This window comes from Macrobrachium rosenbergii, chromosome 16, assembly GCF_040412425.1.
Source record: "Macrobrachium rosenbergii isolate ZJJX-2024 chromosome 16, ASM4041242v1, whole genome shotgun sequence".
NCBI classification, from domain to species: domain Eukaryota; kingdom Metazoa; phylum Arthropoda; class Malacostraca; order Decapoda; family Palaemonidae; genus Macrobrachium; species Macrobrachium rosenbergii.
In genome coordinates, this window is record NC_089756.1 from 3,117,378 (window position 1) to 3,133,923 (window position 16,546).

The following is a 16,546-nucleotide window of genomic DNA, read 5'->3' on the forward strand; positions in this document are numbered from 1 at the left end:
CTTATTCTTCTTCTTCTTCTTCTTCTTCTTCTTCTTCTTCTTCTTCTTCTTCTTCTTCTTCTGCTAGGTGGTATCTTTCACTCTGAGTCTCTGAGCAACTTCTTATTCTTATTCTTCTTCTTTTTCTTCTTCTTCTTCTGCTAGGTGGTATCTTTCACTCTGAGTCTCTGAGCAACTTCTTATTCTTATTCTTCTTCTTCTTCTTTTTCTTCTGGTAGGTGGCATCTTTTACTGACAGTCTCCGAGCAACTTCTTCCTCTCCTGCTTATTCTTCTTCCTCTTCTTCTTCTTCTTCTTCTTCTTCTTCTTCTTCTTCTTCTTCTTCTTCTTCTTCTTCCTCTTCTTTTTCTGCAGTCTCAGAGCAACTTCTCTTTTATTCTTCTTCCTCTGAGCTTCTTCTTCTTCTTCTTCTTCTTCTTCTTCTTCTTCTTCTTCCTCTTCTTTTTCTGCTAGGCAGTATCTTTTATTCTGAGCCTCTGAGCAACTTCTCCTTCTTCTTTTCTTCTTCTTCTTCTTCTTCTTCTTCTTCTTCTTCTTCTTCTTCTAGGTGGTATCTTTTATTCTGAGCCTCCGAGCATCTTCTTCACCTTCTTTTCTTCTTCTTCTCCTGCTAGGTAGTATCTTTTACTCTGAGTCTCCAAGCAATTTCTTCCTCCCCTACTTCTTCTTCTTCTGCTAGGTGGTATCTTTTACTCTGAGTCTCTGAGCAAATTCTTGTTCTTCTTCTTCTTCCTCTGCTAGGTGGTATCTTTTACTCTGAGTCTCCTAGCAACTTCTTCTTCTTCTTCTTCTTTCTTCTTCTTCTTCTTCTTCTTCTTCTTCTTCTTCTGCTAGGTGGTATCTTTTACTCTGAGTCTTGGAGTAACTTCTTCTTCTTCTTCTTCTTCTTCTTCTTCTTCTTCTTCTTCTTCTTCTTCTTCTTCTTCTTCTTCTGCTAGGTGGTATCTTTTACTCTGAGCCTCTGAGCATCTTCTACTTCTTTTCCTCTTCTTCTGCTAGGTGGTATCTTTTACTCTGAGTCTCCAAACAACTTCTTCCTCTCCTTCTTCTTCTTCTTCATCTTCTTCTTCTGCTAGGGTGTATCTTTTACTCTGAGTCTCTGAGCAACTTCTTGTTCTTCTTCTTCTTCTTCTGCTAGGTGGTATCTATTACTCTGAGTCTCCAAACAACTTCTTCCTCTCCTTCTTCTTCTTCTTCGTCTTCTTCTTCTGCTAGGTGGTATCTTTTACTCTGAGTCTCAGAGTAACTTCTTCTTCTTCTTCTTCTGCTGGGTGGTATCTTTTACTCTGAGTCTCAGGGTAACTTCTTCTTCTTCTTCTTCTGCTAGGTGGTATCTTTTACTCTGAGCCTCTGAGCATCTTCTCCTTCTTTTCCTCTTCTTCTGCTAGGTGGTATCTTTTACTCTGAGCCTCTGAGCATCTTCTCCTTCTTTTCCTTTTCTTCTGCTAGGTGGTATCTTTTACTCTGAGTCTCAGAGTAACTTCTTCTTCTTCTTCTTCTGCTGGGTGGTATCTTTTACTCTGAGTCTCAGGGTAACTTCTTCTTCTTCTTCTTCTGCTAGGTGGTATCTTTTACTTTGAGTCTCAGAGTAACTTCTTATTCTTCTTCTTCTTCTTCTTCTTCTTCTGCTAGGTGGTATCTTTTACCCTGAGTCTCCGAGCAACTTCTTCTTCCTCTTCTTCTTCTTCTTCTGCTAGGTGGTATCTTTTACTTTGAGTCTCAGAGTAACTTCTTATTCTTCTTCTTCTTCTTCTTCTTCTTCTGCTAGGTGGTATCTTTTACCCTGAGTCTCCGAGCAACTTCTTCTTCCTCTTCTTCTTCTTCTTCTTCTGCTAGGTGGTATCTTTTACTTTGAGTCTCAGAGTAACTTCTTATTCTTCTTCTTCTTCTGCTTGGTGGTACCTTTTACTTTGAGTCTCAGAGTAACTTCTTATTCTTCTTCTTCTTCTGCTAGGTGGTACCTTTTACTTTGAGTCTCAGAGTAACTTCTTATTCTTCTTCTTCTTCTTCTCCTGCTAGGTGGTATCTTTTACTCTGAGTCTCCGAGCAACTTCTTCTTATTCTTCTTCTTCTTCTTCTTCTTCTTCTTCTTCTTCTTCTTCTTCTTCTTCTTCTGCGAGGTGGTATCTTTTACTCTGAGTCTCTGAGCAACTTCTTCTTCCTCTTCTTCTTCTTCTTCTTCTTCTTCTTCTTCTTCTTCTTCTTCTTCTTCTGCGAGGTGGTATCTTTTACTCTGAGCCTTCAAGCAACTTCTTCTTCTTCTTCTTCTTCTGCTTGGTGGTATCTTTTTCTCTTAGTCTACGAGCAACTTCATCCTCTCCTTCTTCTTATTCTTCTTCCTCTCTTTCTTCTTCTTCTTCTTCTTCTTCTTCTTCTTCTTCTTCTTCTTCTTCTTCTTCTTCTGAGTCTCCAAGCATCTTCTTCCTCTGCTTCTTCATTCTTCTGCTAGGTGGTATCTTTTAATCTGAGTCTCCGTGCAACTTCTTCCTCTTCTTCTTCTTCTTCTTCTTCTTCTGCTAGGTGGTATCTTTTACTCTGAGTCTCATAGTAACGTCTCCTTCTTCTTATTCTTTTTCTTCTTCTTCTTCTGCTAGGTGGTATCTTTTACTCTGAGTCTCTGAGCAACTTCTTCTTCCTCTTCTTCTTCTTCTTCTTCTTCTTCTTCTTCTTCTTCTTCTTCTTCTTCTAGGTGGTATCTTTTACTCTGAGTCTCTGAGCAACTTCTTCTTCTTCGTCTTCTTCTTCTTCTTCTTCTTCTTCTTCTTCTTCTTCTTCTTCTTCTTCTTCTTCTAGGTGATATCTTTTACTCTGAGTCTCTGAGCAACTTCATCCTTTCCTTCTTCTTCTTCTTCTTCTTCTTCTTCTTCTTCTTCTTCTTCTTCTTCTTCCTCTTCTTCTTCTTCTTCTCTTCTTCTTCATCTTCTTCTTCTTCTGTTAAATGGCATCTTTTATTCTGAATCGCTGAGCAACTTCTTCTTCCTCTCCTTCTCCTTCTTCTTCTTCTTCTTCTTCTTCTTCTTCTTCTTCTTCTTCTTCTAGGTGGTATCTTTTACTCTGAGTCTCTTGAGCAACTTCATCCTTTCCTTCTTCTTCTTTTTCTTCTTCTTCTTCTTCTTCTGCTAGGTGGTATCTTTTATTCTGAATCGCTGAGCAACTTCTTCTTTCTTCTTCTTCTTCTTCTTCTTCTTCTTCTTCTTCTTCTTCTTCTGCGAGGTCGTATCTTTTACTCTGACCTCCGAGCAACTTCTTCTCTTTCTTCTTTTCTTCTTCTTCTCTTCTTCCGTTGGGTGTTATCTTTTACTCTTGAGTCTGCGAGCAACTTCTTCCTCTCCTTCTTCTTCTTCCTCCTCTCATTCTTCATCTTCTTTTTTGCCTTGCGCCCCCCTCTGCATTATGTATAGATCCCACGCCCCTCCCCACCCCTGAAATTTTTGCCAACTATAAACTAAACAATATGTTGCTTATTTGCTTATATGAATATATGGATGAATGATAGATTTTTGTTTCATTGCTGTTAAGTTTTTTATAAGACTGCACTGTACTATATTTCAGTTCATAAATAAGACTTGAAATGAAAATTGACTTATATTTTGAATTTTTGGCATGTTTTGAGATAATAATTAGAAAACATATGGAAACAGTGATAATGTTTTTGGCAATTTTGCAATTAATATCACAAATTAAAAAAAAATAATAGGCACCATCTGGCAACCCTGCTTGCGCCCCCCTTGGAAGCTTCTGGCGCCCCCTTAGAGGGGCGCACCCCCCAGTTTAAGAATCACTGTGCTAGGTGATATCTTTTACTCTGAGCCTCCGAGCAACTTCTCCTTCTTCTTTTCTTCTTCTTCTTCTTCTTCTTCTGTTAGATGTTATCTTTTACTCTTGAGTCTTTTCTTCCTCTCCCTCTTCTTCCTCTTCTTCTTCTTCATTCGCTAGGCGGTATCGCTTACTCTGAGTCTCCGAGCAACTTCTTCCTCTCCTTCTTCTTCTATTCCATCGTCCCTTTACCCCCAATACTCGTTCGTTCACTCACTCGCCACCCCCCACTTCCGCCTGCTGCCTGCCATGATAAAAGCTGTCGTACCCGCGTGGTTATAGTTCTCAATCCGGCCGCCAGGGGAGGAGGTTATCAAAACAATATAAAGGCGCCGCCAGATGTCAACCAACGTACCCACGTCTTTCATCAGCGCGTTAACTTTGGCACCAGCAGGGGTAGGGGTAAGAGCGGTTAGGGGTAAGAGGGGGTTAGGGGTATGGAAGGGGTAGGGCTAACGGTAGTAGGGGTTTGCGGGGGGTTAGTGCCAAAGGAGCAGTTTCTTAGTTTCTCAGCATCCATTATACTTAAAAACATTGCCAGTCCTCTCTCTCTCTCTCTCTCTCTCTCTCTCTCTCTCTCTCTCTCTCTCATCTCTCTCATCATCAAAGGGCATTGAAGTGAGCGACTCTTCTACCAAAACTATAATGCATCTTGGGTTTGAATCACCTCCTCCCCTTCCCCTCCCCTCCTCCTCCTTCCCCTCCCCTACCTAATATACACACACATCATCCTGCATTCTCTCTCTCTCTCTCTCTCTCTCTCTCTCTCTCTCTCACGCAGGTAATCTCCCCATCTCCCACGATTCCACCCTATCGCCGCCACCCTCTCCCTCCTTCCCTCCCTCCCCTAACCCCTCTCCCCGGGGCCATCACCACCCCGACGAAGGCCTCCCAGGACCGCCGCCGCTGCCACCCACCCAGCGTCGTGCCACTCCCGAAACTCCATATAAGCCGGAGTTACACCTGTTGGGGACAGCGAACTATCTGCTATGCAATACGTCACCGGCGGTGATCTACAGCATCCAGTTTTCCAAATCACCTGGAAACAAACAACGAGGACCGAACGGACGGACGTTATGCGCCCGTTATCATTACAGGTGGGGGAGGACGAGCAGCGAACAGGTGAGACAGGCAAGAGAAGCTGCGGTGGGCGGCCTTCTCTCACATGACGCCTTTTTGCCTTATTTGACGGATCCGAAAAACCTATGGCGGCGGCGGCGGCGGCGGGCGGCGGTGGTTGTGGCCCTATACCCATCAAATCAGCACCATCAGCATCCGAGAGGCGCTCTCGTCCTTCCTCACCTATTGTTTTATGGTGTTCTCTTAACCAGTCTGTGAGGGTATTTGGGCAGCCTTTGGAAAATAATAAACGACGAGCCATATATATATATATATATATATATATATATATATATATATATATATATATATATATATATATATATATATATATATATATATATATATATATTATATATACAGTATATATATATATATATATATATACAATCATGAAACTACAAATGTCGTTTAATATCAAATTCACGCTACCTCGAGAGTATCTCCGATGGAGATACTCTCGAGGTAGCGTGAATTTGATATTAAACGACATTTGTAGCTTCATGATTGTATATAAATCACGGTGTGATAAAAAAAAAATTTCATATATATATATATATATATATATATATATATATATATATATATATATATATATATATATATATATATATATATATATATATATATATATATATATATATATATATATATATATATATATATATATATATATATATATATATATATATATATATATATATATTCGGACGGGAAGCCATATATACTGTACAAGGGAAGGAGCTTATATAGCCTCTCGAAAAGGTTCAGTCTCTCTCTCTCTCTCTCTCTCTCTCTCTCTCTCTCTCTCTCTCTCTCTCTCTCTCTCTCTCTCTCTCTCTCTCTCTGTAGCACAAAAAGGAAGACTAGCAGGAGGTTGATGGCAGCAAAAGAGAGAGAGAAAAAATCCAAGACTTCCTTCTTTTCTTCTTCTTGAAAAATTATTTTCCAAAATTTGTTCAATAAATAATTCGTCCCTGTGTTGACGAACTGGCGTATCCCATTTTATTAACTTTTTGAGTTTTTCAGCCAAAGTGTTTCAGTCTGTGACATTCCATAACATATACCAATTTCAGCTGTCTGCACTGTCACATTTTCCAACCAACTTTCCTCAAAAGATGAGCTCATTAGAGGCTAAGAATAATATCAAAATATTTGAAGGCTATTTTCTCAGAATGAGGAAAAAATAGCTTTCGCCAGTTCGTCAAACTAGGAATGAATGACACGATGTTTTGGCGCTGTAAACAGCTGCCAGAGGATCGTTCATTCATCAAATCTGCACCGTATAAATGTTCAATTCACGTCTTTGGGTGCTGCAAAAACAGTAAACTCTTATTCTTCAGTTACACCAGTAACATTTCTTTGCATTTTTTCTTCCCATGAAGTAGGAAAGCCATCGTCTGCAATTTCAGTTCTCAACGGAAATGTGAACTTTCGTTTGTAAAGCTGCTTTCAGAAGAAAATAAGAGTGATCTCATAATATATATATATATATATATATATATATATATATATATATATATATATATATATATATATATATATATATATATATATATATATATATATATATAAATATAACGAAGCTGCTTTAAATTGAAAAGAAATAAACGATCTAATTTTAAAGAAATGAAACGAAGCTGGTCACTCTTTAAAAGATAAAAGTGATCTTATTTAAAATAAAATATAATGAAGCTGTTTTACTGGAAAACGATTTTCTAACTTTAAAGCAATATAACGAAGCTGCTCTCTACTAAAAAGAGAGAAAACGACTTTCTAATTTTAAAGAAATATAACGAAGCTGCTCTCTACTAAAAAGAGAGGAAAGCGACCTTCTAATGTTAAAGAAATAATTATAGCGAAGCTGTTTTCTATTGAAAAGAGAAAAGTGGTGTTATTTAGAGAATATGACGAAGTTCCTTTCTATTGAAAATATAAAAGTGATTTTATTTAAAAAAGAAAATATAACGAAGCTGCTCTCTACTGAAAATAGAAAAAAAATGATCATATAATCTTAAATAAATATAAAGATATTAAAACACAACGTTGCCAAGGAGTGCTCTTAAAAAAAAAAAAAAAACATTTCGCAACACTCCCCGTCTGAAACGAAAAGTCCGTTCAGTCGCAACTTCGACGTAACCTAAAACAGCTACGGATTCCAACCTCCAACTGGCATTGCAGCAACTTTCCTCTCAGGTCTTCTGATGCAGTGCAATAACCTTCGCGGCCCCAGCAGCAAAAAAAAAAAAAAATAAAATAAAAACGATAATAGGGACACGTATCCGTTGGGATGTATGATAGCTAGTAGCTCCCTTTACCTGAATTTTTTTGCATTCCATGTCTATAAAGCGTACGTTCTGGAGCGCGCGCGCGCCCACACACACACACATAAATATGTATATATATGTATATATATATATATATATATATATATATATATATATATATATATATATATATATATATGTATATATATATCTATATAAGCGAATCCCACAGGAAAATGAAGGCAGAAGTTCAGTACCAAGCGCTTTCACGTTGTTAACGCATCATCTGGACACAAATGAGACACAGATGAAAAGAAGGTTACATAGTGAACAAAAAGGACAATAATACCAGATGGTCAATTGTCAAAGGGTAATAAACAGAAAGATAATCCAGGAAAATCCGGGATCACGCGGTCATGAACTGAAACCATATACTTAACCATAAGAGATACGGAATCTTACCCATTCAAATTGCAGAAACATGTATGAAACTGAATACTAATTTTGCTTATATTTATCAACAATTATTTAATTATGAAGGCACCAAGTTGAAACAAACCAAGACTTAAATTTAGAACTCTTTCATTATTTGACTTGATAAAACAGTATTCAATGATGTTCCTTTTAACTGTGTCGTTGCACGAGACTGAAGATCTTGCTTCACTCCAGTTAATAGGATGATCTAAATCTCTCATATGTACGAATAATACATTCGATATTTGGGCAGTTCTCACAGAATATTGGTGTTGTTTGGTTCGCTGTGAAAGTGATTTTCCAGTTTCTCCATAATATATTTTATCACACTTTTTACAAGGAATTTCATTGATGCAGCCAGAAACATCTTTAGGAGAATTTTTTATTACTAAACTCTTAACATTAAAATTACTGAAAACAACATTTATGTTGAAAAGCTTTAAAATTCTAGGGATTTGTAAAACCTTTCATTATACGGTAATGTGAGAATATTATGCTTGCTGAATTCAAGTTTGTTATTAGTTAAATAAAATGTTTTCCTCGCTCTTTTCCATGCTACACCTACAAAGGTCCTTGGGTATTTAAGTTTCAAAGCATTATCATAAATAGTTTTGATCTCAGCATCAATGAACTGCGGGCTACAAACGCGAAAAGCCCTTAAGAACATTCCAGAAAAGACAGAGAATTTAACATTTTGATGATGACTGAAATAATAATGAACAAAAGTGGCAATGTTAGTTGATTTTCGAAAGACTGAAAAGGTGAAATTTCTATCATGTCTATGGACAGTTACATCAAGAAAAATCAAATTACAATTTCTTTCTTTCTCTACGGTAAATTTTTATAGAAGGGACTAAATTATTTAGCTTAACCAGAAATTCCTGGAGATTTTCGTGAACTGGCCAGATACAGAAAATTTCATCCACATACCTAAACCATATAACTTTTCGGGGTAAAATTCTTGGTAAGGATTTCGTGTCAAAAAATTCCATGTAAAAATTGCTAAGGACAGGAGATAAGGGATTACCCATAGCCGTGTCGAACATTTGTACAATAAATTCCCCATTAAAACAAAATTTATTATCTTTGATACATAACCTTATAAGATTAGTGAGGTTTGTTACAGTTACAGGAATATCATAACTTTCTAATTCTTCCTCTAAAAATTCCAGTAAATCATCTACAGGCACTTTTGTAAACAAAGAGACATCAAGACTAACCATAGTAAAATCAAATTTCTCCAGGCCTACAAAAACCTTAAAAAAGACGAAACATTGCAAGTAACAAAGGCAGATAAGTCTAATGTAGTGGTGATAATGAATAAAAGTGTCTATGTAAATAAAATAATGGCTTTATTGAATGATATTGAAACTTACTCGAAACTGAGGTCAGATCCTACACAGACAGTCAACTCTCATTTTAGCAAACAAATTAAATCTATTTAGTTCAACAGTTCAGCACTGGGTGCTCCTCCCTTCAATATCTCTACGGTTTAGTCAAGACACACAAAATCAATGACCCTATTAGACCAATCATTATTAGTTCGTGAGGCTCAGTCTCGTATAATTTCTCTAAATGGCTTGTTATCAAAATTCTTACGCCTTTGGTAGGAAACATTTCTAACACGAATGTAAAAAACAATGTTGACTTTATAGACAAATTGAATAGTTTGAATTCGAAATTTGATTTTACTATGGTTAGTTTTGATGTTGTCTCTTTGTTTACAAAAGTGCTTGTAGATGATTCACTGGAATTTTTAGAGGAAGAATTAGAAAGTTATGATATTCCTGTAACTGTAGCAAACCTCCCTAATCATGTACCGAGTGTTTCGAAATTAGAGGCCCCCCCCCTCCACAGAACAAATGGAAAGTTATGAAGTTTTCTGCTATAGCATATCTCCAAGTACATTGTTTTAAGTTTCTATTAAGCTATTTTTCATTTTACATTTCTTGTATTTTCAGACTGAGTGATGGAGTTAGATACAGCCATGGCTAATGACTCGGAGGAAATCAGATGGATTGACCGAATCCGGGCTATAGCCTTCAGAGAGGTCAGGGATGCTGGTGCATCCTTCATTTCACCTTCCTGAATAGCTAAGTACATTAAAAGAGATGAATCCTTTGTTAAAAGAAACTGGAACAAAAATCCATATGACTGTCATCACAAAAAGATTGAGAATCTTGGAAGGCCTGAAGTCCTTTCTCAGGGGTCAAAAGACATCATAGCTGAGGCAGTGGGTAGACCAAGAAAGTCTTTACGTAAATTGGCGCTTGAACTAGAAACAAAAAGGGGAAAGAAGAGAAGTTATAGTGCTGTATATCGTGAGTTGAAAAAACCTGGTATCAAGACATTTCATGTTATCAGCAAGCCCAACATCACTCAGCAACAGAGAGAAGACCGTGCATGGTTTTGTTGTTCATTTCTTAAAGATTGGGATGAAGCTGACTTTCTCCATGTTGCCGCATCAGATGAATTCTTCATTTACACAGTCAGGAAGCCAAATCATAAAAATGACATCATTTGGGCTGCAAAGTTGGATGATATCAGCGATGACGTGTGCTATTGTCAAATTGTGAAATTTCCTGAATGCTTGGAAATTTTCTCTGTTTCACAGCCAAACAGGTAATGTGGTTCATCAAAGAAAAAGGACAGTCATGGAATGGCGAATACTTCAGAGAAACTGTGCTTACTGGTGGAGTATTTCCTTTCCTCAAAGATCCTGAAAATGTGTTATCTGTTGAAGAAGTCACATTTTTGCATGATAAGGCACTATGTTTCAAGGAGCGGCTTCAAGACAGTGGTATCAATTTCTTCTCGTCAAGTGAATTTCCAGGTAGCTTCCCTGACCTTAATGTGTGTGAAAACATTAGTAGTATCTTAAAGGATTGTGTTGAAGCGCGCATAGTGAACTATGATGGTATACCAAGCCTCGACGACCTCTGAAGAGAGGTGCCGAAGTGCTCAGGGAAATGGAGTTCGAGTCTCAGTTTTTTTGCGATTTGCTGAAATCATACCCCTTAAGAATGCAGGCTGTTGTACAGGCAGATGGATGGAGGCTACACAAAATATTAAATACTCAGAGAGAAACTTAAATAAATACCTGTTCTGAATTACTTTTGTTTTTGTCCATATCAATTTTAGCTTATGCTTTGGGGGGGGGGGGCTCTAATTTCGAAACACCCTGTACATGAATAAGACAAGCCTTTAGGTCTAGATAATCTACACACATGGGCAAGCCTCCAGGTATGGATAATCTACGCACATAGACAAAACCTAAGGTCTGGATAATCTACATACATGGACAAGACAAGCCTCCATGTCTGGAAAATCTATATGCATGGATAAGCTTCTAGGTCTGAATAATCTATGTACATGGACAAGCATCCAGGTCTGGATAATGTAAGTACATGGACAAAACAAACCTCCGGGTCGGGATAATATATGTACTTGGACAACACAAGCCTCCAGATCTGGATAATCTACGTATACGGACAAGCCTAGAGGTCTTGATGATCTATGTTCATGGACAAGACAAGCCTCCAGTTCTGGATAATTTACGTACATGGACAAGAGAAGCCTCCAGTTCTGGATAATTTATGTACATGAACAAGACAAGCCTACAGGTCGGGATAATCTATGTACATGTAGAAGACAAGCCTTCAGGTTGGGGTAATGTACATACATGAAAAGGCAAGGCTCCAGGTCTATATAATCTATGTACATTGACAAGACAAGCCTCCAGGCCTGGATAATCTATGTACACAGACAAACCTCTAAGTTTGGATAATCCACATACTTGGAAAAAACCCAAGGTCTGGATAATCTTTGTGCATGGAGAAGACAAACCTCCAGGTCTGGATAATCTTTGTACATGGACAAGACAAGCCTCCAGATATGGATAATCTACATACTTTGACAAAACCCAAGGTCTGGATAATCTATGTACGTGGACAAGACAAGCCTCCAGGTCTGGATAATCTACGTGCATGGAAAAGATTCTATGTCTGGATAATCTATGTACATGGACAACACAAGAATCCAGGTCCAGATAATCTACGTACACGGACAAGACAAGCCTCCAGGTATGGATAGTCTAAGTTCATGGACAAGCTTCTAGTCTGGATAATCTACGTACATGGAAAAAACCCAAGGTTTGGATAATCTACATACATGGACAATGCGAGCCACCAGCTCTGGATAATCTACATGCATGGACAAGCCTCTAGGTCTGGATAATCTACGTACATGGACAAGACAAGCGTGCAGGTCTGGATAATCTATGTTCATGGACAAAAAAAGCCTGCAGGTCTGGATAATCAAAGTACATGGACAAGACAAGCCTCCAGGTCGAGATAATATATGTCCCTGAACAAGACAAGCCTCTAGGTTTGGATAATCCATGTATAATGACAAGCTTCTAGGTCTTGATAATCTACTTACTTACATGGACAAGAAAAGTCTCCAGGTCTGGATAATCTACATACATGGACAAGACAAACCTCCAGGTCTGTATAATCTATGTACATGGGTAATACTCTAGGTCTGGATAATCTATGTACGTAGACAAGCTTCTAGGTCTGGATAATCTACGTACATGGACAAAACCCAAGGTCAGGATAATCTACTGATATGGACAAGACAAGCCTCCATGTCTGGACAATTTATGCACATGGACAAGCCTCTAGGTCTGGATAATCTATGTACACGGACAAGTCTGAAAGTCTGGATAATCTATGTACATGAAGAAGAGAAGCCTCCAGGTCTGGATAATCTAGTTACATGAACAAGACAAGCCTCCAGGTCTGGATAATCCACCTTACATGAACAAGCTTCTAGGTCTGGATAATCTACGTACCTGGACAAGCTTTTATGACTGGAAAATTTACATACATGGACAAAACCAAAGAACTGGATAATCTACGCACAGGTACAAGACAAGTCTCCAGGTCTGGATAATCTACTTACATGGACAAGACAAGCCTCCAGGTCTGGATAATCTACGTACATGGACAAGAAAAGCCTCCAGGTCTGGATAATCTATGTATGTGGACAAGAGAAGCCTCCAGGACTGGATAATCTACATACATGGAGAAGACAAGCCTTCACGTCTGAATAATCTATGTACATGGACAAGCTTCTAGGTCTGGATACTGTACTACATACATGGACAAAACCCAAGGTTTGGATAATCTAAGTACATGGATAAGACAAGCCTCCAGGTCGGTATAACCTATGTACTTTGACAAGACAAGCCTCTAGGTCTAGATAATGCATGTAAATGCACAAGACAAGCCTCCAAGCCTGGCTAATCTACGTACATGGACAACAAAAGCAATTAGGTCTGGATAATCTACGCATATGAATAAAACAACCCTCCAGGTCTGGGTAATCTATGTACATGGACTAGCCTCCAGGTATGGATAATCTACGTACATGGTCAAAACCCGAGGTCTGGATAACCTACGTACATAGACAAGACAAGCCTCCAGGTATGGATAATCTATGCACATGGACAAGTTTCTAGGTCTGGATAATCTATGTACAATGACAAAATCCAAGGTCTGGATAATCTACGTACATGGACATGAGAAGCCTCCAGGTCTGGATAATTAACGTACATCGAAAATCTTCTGGGTCTGGATAAGATACGTACATGGACAAGCCTCCAGGTCTGGATAATCTATGTACACGGACAAAACCTAAGGTCTGGATAACCTATGTGCATTGACAAAACCCAAAGTCTGGATAATCTATGTACATGGACAAGACAAGCCTCAAGGTCTGGATAATCTATGTACATGGAAAAGCCTGTAGGTCTGGATAATCTACGTACATAGACAAGAGAAGCCTCTACGTCTGGATAATCTATGAACATGGAAAAGCCTCTAGGTCTGGATAAGCTATGCACATGAACAAGCCTCCAGGTCTGGATACTATATGTACATGGAGAAGCTTCTATGTCTAGATGATCTACATACACAGACAAAACCCAAGGTCTGGATAATCTAAGTACATGGACAAGACAAGCCTCCAGGTCTGGATAATCTACGTACATGGACAAGACAACCCTGTAGGTCTGGATAATCTACGTAAATTGACAAAACCTAAGGTCTGGATAATCTACGTACATAGACAAGAGGAGCCTCCATGTCTGGATAATCTACATACATGGACAAAATCCAAGGTCTGGATAATCTCCGTATGTGGACAAGACAAGCCTCCAGGTTTGGATAATCTACATACATGGACAAGACAAGCCTGTAGGTCTGGATACTCTAGGTACATTGACAAAACAAGCCTCAAGGTGAGTTTAATTTATGCACATGAACAAGACAACCCTCTAGGTCGAGATTATCTATGTATATTTACAAGACAAGCCTTTAGGTCGGGATAATCTACGTACATGGACAAGACAAGCCTCCAGGTCTGGATAATCTGCGTACATGAAGAAGGTAAGCTTCTAGGTCTGGATAATCTACCTATTGACATGCTTCTAGGTATGGATAATCTATGTACATGGACTAGACAAGCCTCCAGGTTGGGATAATCTATGTACACTCGGCAAGGAAAGTGAGGATACAGTTTTTTAAAATCTTCGGACGTATATTGCTAATTAATGCGACATCTGGCAACTTTAAGAGGGGGAGGAGCTTCAGTCTTAATGTGTTTGCTCTTTGCTTGACCTCCTATAACTTTCAATCATATTCTACGGTTCTGAAATCATTGATACTTGAATGCAGTAGTAAGCTTTACAGTATTCGTTCAAGTTGTAATTTGCAGCGATAGTTCTGAGCAAATAAAAATTTTTCGACATAACCTACCAAGTAACCTTACACAAATGAATTTATGACACCACAATGAACGGAATGCTTGTATAATCGGAAACGAGAGAGAGAGAGAGAGAGAGAGAGAGAGAGAGAGAGAGAGAGAGAGAGAGAGAGAGAGAGAGAGAGAGTTGCTGTTGCGTAAGCCTAGGCCTATATGTAGAGCTACTCATTTCATTATTTTTTCTTGTAGAGATTGAGCGATACTATATTTGTATAGTATGTTTTAGCAATGGAGAGAGAGAGAGAGAGAGAGAGAGAGAGAGAGAGAGAGAGAGAGAAAGAGAGAAACTATGGCAGTGTCAAGAAACATCCAGTTACTTGTGTTTTCCCGCCGAAGTGCTCCTCACATCATAGAGAACGCTCTTGCGGATTTAAATAGATTTGGTCAACCTACCCTAGCTGTCACAACATTTACCGCCATTAATTCCAGCTGATTTTTAACACCGGGAAATACAAATATGAATGTGTAAAAATTAAAGAAATTTTCATTACCTCGTATGATGATGCAATAATAAGCCCGTTCATAACGGAAAACGTGTAAATATTACCATTCTGATAAACAGTACTACACCGAGATATCCACACACTATCTTCTAGATCTCTATGAACGAAGTCATCTGAGAAATTCTGATTACTTCGGACATGCATGGTGTTTTTAAGTATCTGAACGTTTTTGTTTTGCAGATTTAACATATATGATATAATTTGCATTGTGTTTTCATATTCTAGAGTAAATTTACCGAGACTATGTGTTTTCTGTAGGAAAAAAATTAAAATTTGATGAACGAAATGTAATGAAAACTGTATCTTCACTTTTCTTGCCGAGTGTACATGAATAAGATAAGCCTCCTGGTCTGGATAATCTTTGTAAATGAACAAGACAAGCCTCCAGGTATGGATAACCTAAAAACATGGACAGGACAAGCCTCCAGGTCTGGTTAATCTACGTACATGGGCATGATAAGTCTCCAGGTCGGTACAATCTATGTATATTGACAAGACTAGCCTCCAGGTCTAGATAATCTGTGTATATGGACAAGGCAAACCTCCAGGTCTGGATAATCTGTGTATATGGACAAGACAAATCTCCAGGTCTGGACAAGCTATGTACATGGACAAGCCTCCAGGTCTGGATAATCTATGTGCATGGACAAGATTTCACATCTGGATAATCTACGTACATGGATAAAACCCAAGGTATGGATAATCTATATACACGGACAAGACAAGCCTCCAGGTCTGGATACTCTAGGTACATTGGCAAAACAAGCCTCCAGTTGAGGATAATCTACATACATGAACAAGACAAGTCTCTAGGTTGAGATAACCTACGTACATAGAAAAGACAAGCCTTTAGGTCTGGATAATCTGTGTACATGAACAAGACAAGCCTCCAGGTCTGGATAATCTGTGTACATGAACAAGACAAGCCTCCAGGTCTGGATAATCTAGGTACATGGACAAGCTTCTAAGTCTGGATGATTTACGTATATGGACAAAACCCAAGGTCTGGATGATATACGTACATGGACAAGGCAAACCTCCAGATCTTGATAATCTGCTTACATGGACAAGACAAGCCTTCAGGTCGGGATAGTCTATCTACATGGACAAGACAAGCCTCCATATCTGGAAAATCTACTTACATGAACAAGATAAGCCTCCAGGTCTTGAGAATATACCTTACACCGACAAGCTTCTAGGTCTGGATAACCTGCGTACATGAACAAAACCCAATGTCTAAATAATTTATGTACATGGACAAGACAAACCTCCATGTCGGGATAATCTATGTACATGTAATATATAAAAGTATATATATACAGTATATATATATATATATATATATATATATATATATATATATATATATATATATATATATATATATATATATGTATATATATATATATATATATATATATATATATATATATATATATATATATATATATATAAAATATATATAATATATATATATATATATATATATATATATATATATATATATATATATATATATATATAATATATATATATATA

The 16,546-nt window shown here is 38.0% G+C and overlaps 1 protein-coding gene across 1 annotated transcript; it reads right to left on the reverse strand.

The window, feature by feature from the left end:
* Nucleotides 1-228: 228 nt before the first annotated feature.
* LOC136847510 (axoneme-associated protein mst101(2)-like) lies at nucleotides 229-8,899 on the reverse strand. The gene is given in 10 exon segments (XM_067119251.1): nucleotides 229-355; nucleotides 867-925; nucleotides 977-986; nucleotides 2,052-2,113; nucleotides 2,303-2,417; nucleotides 2,627-2,747; nucleotides 2,830-2,919; nucleotides 2,963-3,035; nucleotides 3,156-3,277; nucleotides 8,704-8,899. Coding segments are annotated over 10 exon segments (975 nt in total).
* Between the last annotated feature and the right edge of the window lie 7,647 nt (nucleotides 8,900-16,546).